This window comes from Poecilia reticulata, linkage group LG21 (genome assembly GCF_000633615.1).
Source record: "Poecilia reticulata strain Guanapo linkage group LG21, Guppy_female_1.0+MT, whole genome shotgun sequence".
Taxonomy (NCBI): Eukaryota; Metazoa; Chordata; class Actinopteri; order Cyprinodontiformes; family Poeciliidae; genus Poecilia; species Poecilia reticulata.
Window position 1 is genome coordinate 6312216 of NC_024351.1, and position 11197 is coordinate 6323412.

Sequence of the window (11197 nt, forward strand, 5' to 3'; positions counted from 1 at the left end):
ACACATTCTAACACAACAGTGCTAATATGGACAGACCCTGGTTAATGTGCACAAAATGAAATGATCCTATAGCAATACCTACAAAAGAAAGAGAACGTGGCAGCCTTGTGGCTATGCATTTTTCTAACACACTGTTATATGTTTGCACTCATATGTTTTGCAGATGTAGTTCATATTTATTTCTCAATGACAACCATGAGTAGTACTAAAATTAATGTATATTTTTGTGTATAAAATTATTGATTAACATTTGACGAAGTGTATGACGATCTACGTGATGATTCTATGTTGCTGATTAAATAAAATCATATGGTAATGACAGCGTACACGTATCTGACAGATATAGCCGTGAGTTCGTGCTTAGCGTATGACGATCTGACAGAACACCTGTTACACCGGACTATTTGTTAGTTAACTTTTTGTTTGTGGCGTTTATAGAACAAAAAAATAAAGTGTGCATGGCTGTGTAATTGTGTAAGATTTATCAGAGAATATTTTATTTATGTTTTAAGACGAAACATTTTAACATAGAAATTTTGAAATTGTTTATACTCAAACAGAAGACTATTTATATATCATAAATATTTAATTGTCTATGGCAGGAGTGCCCAAAGTCGGTCCTCGAGGACAGGCATCCTGCATGTTTTAGTTCCCTCCCTAGTGGTAGTAACAACCTCCTCAGCACGTCAGTGTTCTCCTTAGACCTTCTAATGAGCCATCATTTGATGCAGGTGTGCTAAACCAGAGAGAGAACTAAAACACGCAGGATGCCGGTGTTCTGTCACACACCGGCATCCTTATCGGTCCTCATCCGCATGCGTAATTACGACGATAAATTGCCAGCTTCCTGACACGTGACCACGTCATGTGACTTCAGTCAATAAAAATGAAAGCACTACTCAGCAGGTGTGAAGCTGTAGCTCTTGTTTTTATCCTTAAGTTGTATTTTAACGCGAGTTATCAGCTGACTGGACTGGAGGTAAGACTGGTGTGTTCACCACTGGAATAATGTCGCAGCAAATCCTAATAAACCGGCTTGTTTTGGTTGGTGTATAGGGGTTGTAGGGGTTGTTATTGTCAGTTTGTTGTTTACTACTTTTTTGTCTGATAACGTAATTTCAAATCACAGGTATGTTCACGCTGTGGTGGTACTGTCCAAAACAACACCTACGTGGGTAATTTCTGCTCTTCATCCGCTGGACGGCTTGACAAGAGGTGCTGTTTAGCAAATGATAACTCGAGCGACCCTGAACGCATCACCGGGTATGACAGAAATATACTGCGCTCGAAGTGAATGTTGCAAACTGTGTTTTCTTTTTTGGCCTTAAACGCACCCAACCTAGTACAAAATAATACAAACTAAAAATAAAGGGGTAAAGAAGACAACTTTTTTTTATGTAGAATTTCATAATTCACCTGACATTATCAATGCGTATGTAAGGAAAACGTGGAAATTTAGAGTGAAGTTTTAGTAAAGTATATTTTGTTTTGATTTATCAGGTTGGATTTATCAAATTGTTCACTGACTCAAGTGGAAAACCTTTCAGGAGCATCCACAGTGGTGGTGATGTAAGTACACTGCTGTATGGAGAAAAAACATTCATACCCCTTAATTTTTTCACACTGTGGACACGTTTCAACATCTAACTTTTCTGTGTTTTATTGTTTTTTTTTTTACATGAGGTAAAATAAAAATATTTGTACAGGCAATGTTTGCAGCAGTTAGATGTTTTATAGCCCCTCCAATAGCTACAAAGGCATTTGACAATGCCTTTGTAGAAATTAAGTTAAGCTTGATCAGACTGGTTGGTGAGAACTTTGAAAAAATGCAATCATAAAAATTAGACATGTATTTTTTTTTTTTTTCTTCTTGCGCGTCAACATTTTGGAGCACTTTATGCTGTTGTGCTAAATAAAAGAAGTGTGAAGTTGTTCTGCACCAATTCTTGCAAATAATTATACATTGCTAAGCAGAAATGTACATATGTGTTGACATTTTTCACATCTAATGTAAAAATTTCACTTATTCTAGGGTAGAACCAATGTTTTATTCTTAACATTTCTTTTTTTAAGTTTTGCTTTTCTTTCCAGAGATCTCTCACTGAACCCCATTACCAACATCAGTGATGAGGTCTTCCAAGGATTTCTTGACCTAAACTTCTTGTAAGTGTCTTTGAAACGATCATTTTATCTGTCTAAAGTGGTTCTGATATTTTTAAAGTCTTTTTCTTCAACAAATATCAATGTGTCTTCAGGATTTTACCAGAGGACATAGCTTGTCCAGGTGGGAATGCTTCATGGCAACAGATGGAAGTCAAACAAGGGGACCAGCTTTGTAAGGACCAGAAAAACGTGTGCAACCAGACAGGACAGATGTGTAGGTCAACGTTCAGCAGATATTTGTTACACAACATGTCTGAGACACCTAAAAAAATGTTTTGCAATGTGTGATGTTTGTATGCATTTATTGGGAATCTATAGCTATGAATTGTCCAGAAAACTCCCTTTGCGGCCCCTTCGGTCCTGGCTCCTTTGAGTGTCGCTGTGCTGAAAATTACCATGGATACAAGTGTCTTCGGCAGGTGGGTACTTGGAGACTATTTATTTTTTATTTTTTTTGAGTTCTTGTACTATTACTAAATTAACATAAGCACAAAAGCCTTTTAAACAACATATTTTTAAACTTGCTTACAGGCAGAATTCCCAGTTCTGAAGGTTTTCGGCCCTCTTGCAGCATCCACAGTTGTCATCTCCTTCCTGTTGTGGATTACCCAGAGACGCAAAGCCAAATCACTCTGAGCGTGAGCTGCTTTTTAATCTGAGGAGAAACTGACTCCTGAAAGGGATAATAATGCTGACAAAGCCCAGTGTGGCACCACACTCTGGTGTGAATATTTTACAAATGTTACTGTATTTTATTTTGGGAAGAGAAAAAAAATGACATTTTTATTATAATTAATGTGATATAATTTTTAGAAAAAAACACACATTTTAAATATGACCTAATTTTTTGACGATTACCACTGGTGTTGCTTTTTTTATTTTTAAGTAGACTTGCAGAGTACTTAAGACTCTGCATTTTTTTTTAAGTCATCTACTTAAAAAATACAGATAACGGTGAACACTGAATTCTGTCAAACGAGTGCTAAATGTGTGTGAGTTTACACCAGAAATAATGTTTTGCATGTTTAGAAAAAAAGTTGTGCAACAGCTCATTGCATGCTGACTGTGTGGTTTACTATTTTTTGGGGAGGTTAGCAGTTAAGCCAAGAAGGGGCTGGTAGAGGGCAGCGGGTTAGCTGTCTTAAATTTAAACCAAAACTGCAAGTTTAGTTGCACTTTAATGATGATTTTAACCTCTTCAATTCAAAAGTGTTGGTGTTTAAATGTACTCAGGATGAAAAATTTGAAGTTGTAGTAAATATTTCCCTTTGTGTCCTGCCTTGGCAGCTTGGACCAACCGGTTGGTGGGTCTGGCTGCCCAGCAGTGTCATAGCAGATTTGTTCTACAAACTTTGGAGATTTAATATTCCTGCTGTTGTATAATTGCCTTTTTTTTTCTTTTTTTTTGGCTAACTGACAACTATTCAAGGGTCCAACATGGTCAGACAGAAGTCAAACTGTCGATGCGCGGTCACAAGATTGCAGGATGTTTGTTTTTGTAAACACAGTTCAAAGTCCACAAGATTTTGAACAGAGTTCCTGTGAAACCCTTCCTGCTGCAGAATAGGTCATGGTGTTTTGTCATATGTGTGGCTTACAGCAGTGAAGTAAACACAGAGGTCATAGCAAAGAGGAACGACTATTACGATTTCAGAGGTGGAGGAAACGATTGACTAGCTGCAATGTCTCAATTTTAGCTATTGGAAGCCAAAAAAAGAACAAAAGGCCTCAGTGGGACATTTGCTATCTGCAATGTACCAGAACCAAAGTTTAGTGTTGTGTGTACTTCCTCACAGCCTGGGACAATTCCTCTTTAAAGCTATCCATTTTGCCCGCTGGCTAAAAAAACGGCTTCTGAAAGTTGAGTAGTTGAGGATTGTCACAAGCAAACACGCCCAATTCAGACTTCTCACACAATAGTTTTGCACACAGAGAGGGGTGAAAAGTTCACCAGGGAGGTTGTGACGAGATGGGATGGACAACATGAGACTGAGAACAAAATGACTGCGACAATGACGACCGATTTCGGCACTTTGACTCAATCATGTAGGGCCCTTAACCATTTTTCATGGGAGTTTTTCAGAGTCTTGTCTTGAAATGCACTCCATGATCTGGATGTCTTTTCTATTGTATCTCTCTTTATCTTGTTTAAAGTTCAGGGTTTTAATAGATTTTACAATAGTGTTTTATTTTCCTTTTTTTTTTTTTTTTTTGAGATATTTTACTGCTTCAATGTTAGATCATGTCAGATGTTTCCACTTTGTACTGATGTACAAAATGAAATATTACCCAGGTTTTCAAGATTTTTCTGGATAATAATGAAATTAAGTTTCTAGAAAGCATCAAAAGTTTGATAGTCAAGATCTTTAAAGCTTCTGCACTTTTCCTTTGCGAAATGGTGCTACATTGTGCTGAAAATAAACTAATTTTGCTCTCGATCAATGTTTTGACACTACTTTTTATAAATGGAAGAAGCAGTGGGCTAACTTATGGGTTGAAGAATGGCAAGTTAAGAGTCTGGATGGGTCACTGTTGGCCTCACATAAGACTCATTGCAGCATTTGCCTTTGTAGAAGTGTTTTTTTTTTTTTTGGTATCCCAGCCAGGGAAAATATTTTTTCCCTGGCTGGGATACCAAAAGCAGAGGACTTCACCAGAAGTCCTCTGCTGTCAAATTCTGCAACAACTTGTAGGATGTTGGTCTTTGTTTTTCTTGAAACAACTTCTTTGCAGCACTGCATCCCACCAGGCCATCAATCTGCCTCACTCAGAAACGTGCATGCTCAGAGGTGGGTAGTAGCTAATTACAATAACTTTGTGGAAGAAAACTACTTGAGTAAAATTTCTGCAGTCTACCCAGTCTAAGGCCATTTTCTATCCGCTGAGCCTGCTGTGACATGGAAGTAGTTTACCTTCTACTAGCAGTAATGCAAACATACTGCAAGTATAAATTTTAGTTTTTTATTAAAAGTATTTGGTAAAATTTCTTCTATGCAAATGTATATTCTTTTAATTTTGTCCTTTAAAACGGCAGTATTTGTGCATATCGTTGCATGTGAAATGATCTTTTCAGTTATTCCGATCTGGTATTTGAGCAGCCTTCTATATTAAATGTCACTCTTGCATATTTCCCTGAACTGCTACTTTTCCTTTGAGTTGAAGTAATGTACTGTAACTCCTCGAGTACAATTTTTATTTTATTTTTTTCCCCCACCCACATGTGCATGCTTCACTCTTAAATGAGATCTGCACTGGTGGCAAGTTAATCTTAGTTGGTTCTCTTTAGGGGTCAGTACCCAGTACTTGCTGGACTTTTTCTAGACCTAAATATTTCTTTGCATCAAGTTCTTGATTTGATAATGGTTTCTACGCACCAATCTGCCCATTGGATATAAAGCAATGATTGCGCAAATAAAGTTCATTGTCGGTAAAAAAGCAATTGAAAGCACCACTCCTTTGCAATCAGGAATCATGACCACCATGTAGGAATAATGTGCTTCTTCCAAGCGCCTGAGGATCATGTGTTAACTGAGGATAAACTACCTTTGTATTTGTTTAAAAGACCTGGTCTTTAAAATAAACCACATTTATGGAGCAATAACATTCCTTTCAGAGGCCCGAGTTTCAGTTTCAAATACAAAACCGTTAATGGTTAGCTTTTCACACCCATAGATGACCTCCCTCGTGTGATTTATTAATATCTAACAAATCTTTTTAAAAGACCCACAAAAAAAAAAAACACAAAGGAAACTCATTTAAAAGTTTTGCCATTTCAGATATACATTTATTGCATGCTAAAAGCACGACCTTGCGCGTCACACAAGCCGATATGGAGGGCGCTCACTGATCAACGTTTTTGACCCGCAGCACCACGGGTACCGAAGTGCACGGGATCATTCCCAGTTCCGTGATGACCAGATCCACGAAGTCAGGAGGCGTCACATCATAGACAAGGTTCAGCAGACCCAGGGAGGGCTCCTGCTGCCAGTTCTCCAGCTGGGTATGCCCGTTGCGCGTCACGATGAGGTCGTCAGGGTCATCTGGAAAGGACCAATGAAGATCAGTTGACAAACATCGACATGTGGATGGGAGTTGGGAAACGGAATGAATTTACATACCCAGTTCATTGGATACAAATGAGTCCGTCTGCACCCTCTCACAGAACTTGTAGGTCTCGCAACAAACCAGCACAGGCACGTTAAAGGCTTTGGCCACCAGAGCTATTTGTGAAGTTCCCACTCGAGACATGACGTAACCATTGGCCAAGAGGGCGTGAGCTCCGAGGAACACCTTCGAGACCTAAGACAAAAATTTTAAAAATGCTTATAGCTAAACTTTTTAGCAACGCTCTGATCAACAGATGATGCCAATTTCTGATTACCTCTGGAAGAATGTAAGACACAGCTGAGATAAGGACATATGTGCAACTAATGCCTCTCTGTACCAGACGCCTCAGAGCCTCCCGGCCCTCAAGCCGAGGCCTGCTGTCTACAACTATGACGCGAAACTTCCTGTTTTTCTCCAAGGCCTCACAGAGGATGTGGTTGACCAGAGAAGAGCTGACAGAAACAGATATAAAAATTTAGACTTTGTGACGTCAGAGTTAAATATGGAAGGAAAGGGAGACGGGGAAGGTGAAAAAGGAAGAGAATGTGTCTAAAAATAAAAATAAGGGAAAATCCATTATTGCTCTTTATTTAATACAACAAATCACTGCTTAGTAACAAGAAATATACAACGTAGAGTTAATAGAATTTGCCCAGATTCCTGAGCCTTACCATCCATAAATGAGGATGACGTCTCCATCACTGATCTTTTCTATGGAGGACTCTGCTATAGCTGTAGCAGCAAGAATGATCTTATCTTTGATGTAACACTCGATGCATTTGAGCAGTTTGTGTTTTGCCTAAAACAGAAAAGAATGCTTCATTGCGAGTCAAAATGACATTTATGTTAGTTGGACCAAACAGCTTTCCATTCCCTTAGCAGGAGCATTTATTGTGACAGATTCATTGGTTATAGTGAAAATCACATCTTTAATTTTTGCAACCCAAGTCTCTGTCAGCGGTTAAAGAAGCTCTAATGTGGACGTAAGAACCTTGTATTAAGGCTAAAGAGGGAAAAAAAATAGAAAGGAAACAGTGGGTTTAGTAGTGATGTGGCTGTGATATGCAAAATTTTGAAAAACTTCAATATGCTTGCAAGAACTTCAGTGGAGGGGCCTTTTAAAAACAAAAAACTCAAAACACAAACCTCTTCTTCCTTGCATTGACTGGGGATATTGGAGATTTCTTTTTTGACATATTTGATGGCGTTGCCCATGCTGGCTGACAGAGGGCGACACTGGTTCAAAAAACTGGAAGAAAACAAAAGGCAAATACTACATTTTAAACAACAAAAATATACAAATGTACAAATAGTTCAGGTTGGGCAAAAGGTTACAAAGATACTCATTACTAATTTTTAATACCTAATATAAGGTTTCAGTCTGTTGACCAAGTCTCTAGACAGCTCCTCATTTGGAGGTGTAGTGTAGTCCCTTATTACCTGCAGAAGAAAAAAAAAGTTTCAAAATCAAGCTTATTTTAAATTTGTTCACAGCAAATTGTAGAAATTTCCATTGAATTTTGAGCTCATGGAATGGCATAGCTCTACTACTCTGCCTCAGTTATACAACCCACAATCCTGTGCAACATCGCTATGACTGACACATGCCCAAGCAAATACCACATGGCAAAACCAATCCCAAAACACAAACTGCAACACGATGGAAATAAACATTGATTGTTAACATAATCAAACAGCCTCGTTTTATTTAAGCGACCGATACGTTAAATAGGAAGACTAACATCAGTAAATACCACTATTAAAGAGTATACACTGTGCATCCCTAGGTAGAAGTTTAGTAGTTTTTGGATCAGCACCTGTTTGAAGGCATGCAGCAGGGCAACAGAGCGAGCATTGGACCCAGCCACAATACCCTGGGAGTACTGGAGGCCCAGTCGCACAATAGCAGGATGAATCACCGTTGAAGGAATGCTGCAAACAGTAAAAACACAAATGCTGAAGGTGGTTGGAGCAGATTAGGAACAGTTTTTGAGAGCAAAACTAAAACTTTTCATCGCGAAGATAAACAAGCAACTGCTGAGCTCACCTGAGTTGCTGTGTTAGCGGAGCTTTGCGACTGTACTGGTGCAGATGAGAAAACAAGCTGACTTTGTAGCCATAGTCTAAGCGCAGTGGGATCTGAAACCAAGAGATCAAAAAAAAAAAGAAATTACTCCTAAAATTAAACTTACAGACACTAAAAATGCCAAAAGAAACACACGATTTTTCTATTGCTCTCCAAACACAATTACACATGCCAAACTGATTTTGCAGGAAAATGTGTTGGATTATAACCAAAGTACTGAGAAGCAAGAAACTCAGAGCTTTAAGCGAGCAGCAACACAGCAACACGGCAAAACAAAAGAAATGTAAATATAAACAGCCACAAAGACTACAAAAATATGTTAATTGTCAACAGCAAACATTTTAAAAAGAGTCTAAACTCGACGGCTTATACCTTTTTAGCAGAATTTTGCCCTGGTGTCTGGAAAACAATGTTAATACCATGACATGCAGTTCTAACTTTCAGTGACTGTTTTAGACCTACATTTTGTCTGGTGATAGTCACAAGTTGCAATGCATCTTATCCAGATTTCGAGTTTGTGGTTGGAACATAATTGAGAAAATCTCAAGGGGTATGAATACTTTCACAAGGCGCTGCTCTTCAATTTTTAAACAAGTTTATAACATGAATCAATCGTACCTGTTGCCTTTCCAGCTTCTTGGCCAATTTCTTTAACACGTCTGGATTATCCACTTGAATGTGTTCTGGCAGCCTTTTTACCACTGAAAACATAGATCTTTTTTAACTCATGTTGCCATGATACTTAAGTTATAGCTGTTTCATCACTTTGACTGAAGCGATAAATAGTGGTAACACTTTTGAGGCTGTGGCTATGAAATGCTACCTGGTTGCAGCTCATTCGTGGCTGCTTTCGATTTGCTCACAGCACCTTGCGGTCCCGGATCTCCTTTCTTGCTCTGTTTGCTGGCCCTCTCGGCCTCTTGCCGAGCTCTCCGTTCGGCTTTCAGTTCAGCTTTACTCTTAGCAGGCTTATCTGCTGGGGTGGGAGCTTCTGGGGCAGGCACGGAAACTGGAGGAGGCACTGCTGAAGGGGCTTGAATAAGCAGACGCACATTGTAGAGTAAAAGATTAACTACAGCGACCACTTAGGGTTTATTATTCACAGACAAACATCCCAGAAGTCATTTTTACCTTTCTGAGCTGTAGATTGCGATGAAGGCTGTGGTGGTGAAGCAGCTGAACTGTCACCCCTAGTTTCTTTGCCACTCTCCTGTATAACCTTGTCATCCTTTTTCTCTTTGCTTTTCTTCTGTTGTTTCTTCTCCTTCCTCAGCCGCTGCTTCTCCTCTTTGGTCAGCTCTTTGCCTTCACTCTGTTTGAACATTTAAAGATGATCATGTCACGGCTGCTACTCACTCACGCCAGACTGTAGTAACAGGTTGTAAGTGGCCAAAATAAACGGACCTTTGCACGTTCAATGTCACCTTTCTTCTCATATCCATCTGCAAGAATAGTGAAGATTGTAACATCATGGAGATTCGTGACGCTAGAATGAGCCAGATGAGCCTCTTTCAAGCCATATGATGCACTTACAATAGTTTGATTTCATAACTTTGCAGTGAGCTAACGTCAGCTACAAAAGAGATTCTCGTACATAATATCGACACCGTATCGACAGCTAAAAATTCAAAAACATAGTAATGATAACCAAGAAGATACAACTCCAAAAATGATGCAACATCGCTACGTCTGCTGTTAAACTACACTGTCCATGCTAACGTTAGCAGGACTCACAACTGAAATAATAAACCCGTTAGAACAGAGGAAACTTAACCTCCTCGAAACTAGAACAATAGCTGCGTTTTTACTCACGTAACAAATGGTTTAAAGAAAGAAAAACAGCTGCAAAGTGATAGAAAGCGCAGCTGTTACACATTCCCAAACTCACCTGTCACTCCACTGTCAGCCATCTTTACGATACGGCTTCACTTCCTCTGCTGCTGCAGCAACATCTGTGTTCTGCCCACAGCGCCATCTTCTGGAGGCAAAAGTGTTCAACTGTAATTTCACAGTAATGTCTTGTTTGCTTATTTTCATTAATTGCGTCACTCACATTACTTTACAAATTTGCTCTGCAGTTCGATTAAAAGTAAGCCTCGGTCACAAATTTCATGACAAAACCCAAAAGTAAAGACATTTTCCATATAAAAGACACAAAGAAAAAGAAACCAATTTTAATAAGTAAGAAAAAGAAAAAGTAAATGAGAAGCAAGAAAATATCAGAAAAAATAAAAAGAGAGAAAAAAAATCTGTTGCTATTTTCCGTCAATCTCACATCTACATAAAGCATTCACCCAAATCCCTGGAGTTATAGCAGATCGTACATCGTAAGTGTCCCTTCTTGCAATCAATTTAATTTCCTGGATTAAAACCTAAATAAAAAACAAGTGTCTGTTGATGCTTGTACAGTTCCATGTTGAAATTACACATCAGAATCAACTTTATTACTCATGATTGTGTTCATAAATAAGAAACTTTATTTCAATTTTCAAGCACTCACATAACATAAATATATGAACTTTATAGAAAACAAAATAAGACTAAATGAAGACATATGTGCATGCAATTTTGATTTTATAAAAAAGAAAAAGCGAAGGACTATTGTGCATTTAGCTAAAAGTAGAATTTCACAGTTTTGGTTTTAATGAGTCCTGGCATCGTTTTCTCAAACTGGCTCAAACAAAATCTTACTCTAAAATAACCAGCAGATGTATTTTTTTAATTAAATGATTTGACTTTGGAAGAGTTTGTTTGATAAATACATGCCATGAATGATGGCTACTAAATGATGCTGCAGTTAAGGAGGTCCTGAATTCAATTCTCGCTCTGCATGAGGGTGTT

General features: G+C 38.5%; 2 protein-coding genes across 4 annotated transcripts; one reads left to right on the top strand and one right to left on the bottom strand.

The window, feature by feature from the left end:
• Positions 1-791: 791 nt before the first annotated feature.
• Positions 792-4601, top strand: atraid (all-trans retinoic acid-induced differentiation factor). Its single transcript, XM_008397901.2, has 7 exons — positions 792-979; positions 1130-1263; positions 1501-1569; positions 2092-2163; positions 2256-2377; positions 2482-2582; positions 2695-4601. Exons 1-7 carry the CDS (start codon positions 887-889, stop codon positions 2797-2799), a joined length of 696 nt encoding a protein of 231 aa, XP_008396123.1. The 5' UTR covers positions 792-886; the 3' UTR covers positions 2800-4601.
• A 1316-nt stretch (positions 4602-5917) lies between these two features.
• On the bottom strand, positions 5918-10318 carry eif2b4 (eukaryotic translation initiation factor 2B, subunit 4 delta). Of its 3 annotated transcripts, none has more exons than XM_008397899.2 (14): positions 10245-10318; positions 9761-9798; positions 9488-9668; positions 9180-9389; positions 8975-9057; positions 8729-8755; positions 8318-8409; positions 8088-8202; positions 7634-7710; positions 7417-7519; positions 6942-7069; positions 6545-6722; positions 6282-6462; positions 5918-6203 (listed from the first exon to the last, which is right to left on the bottom strand). In XM_008397899.2, the coding sequence occupies exons 1-14, from the start codon at positions 10264-10266 to the stop codon at positions 6004-6006; spliced, it is 1635 nt and encodes a 544-aa protein (XP_008396121.1). In that variant the 5' UTR covers positions 10267-10318; the 3' UTR covers positions 5918-6003. The 3 variants fall into 3 exon arrangements, with proteins under 3 accessions (XP_008396121.1, XP_017157839.1, XP_008396122.1); XM_017302350.1 differs by lacking the exon at positions 10245-10318 and adding an exon at positions 10169-10232; XM_008397900.2 differs by lacking the exon at positions 8729-8755.
• Between the last annotated feature and the right edge of the window lie 879 nt (positions 10319-11197).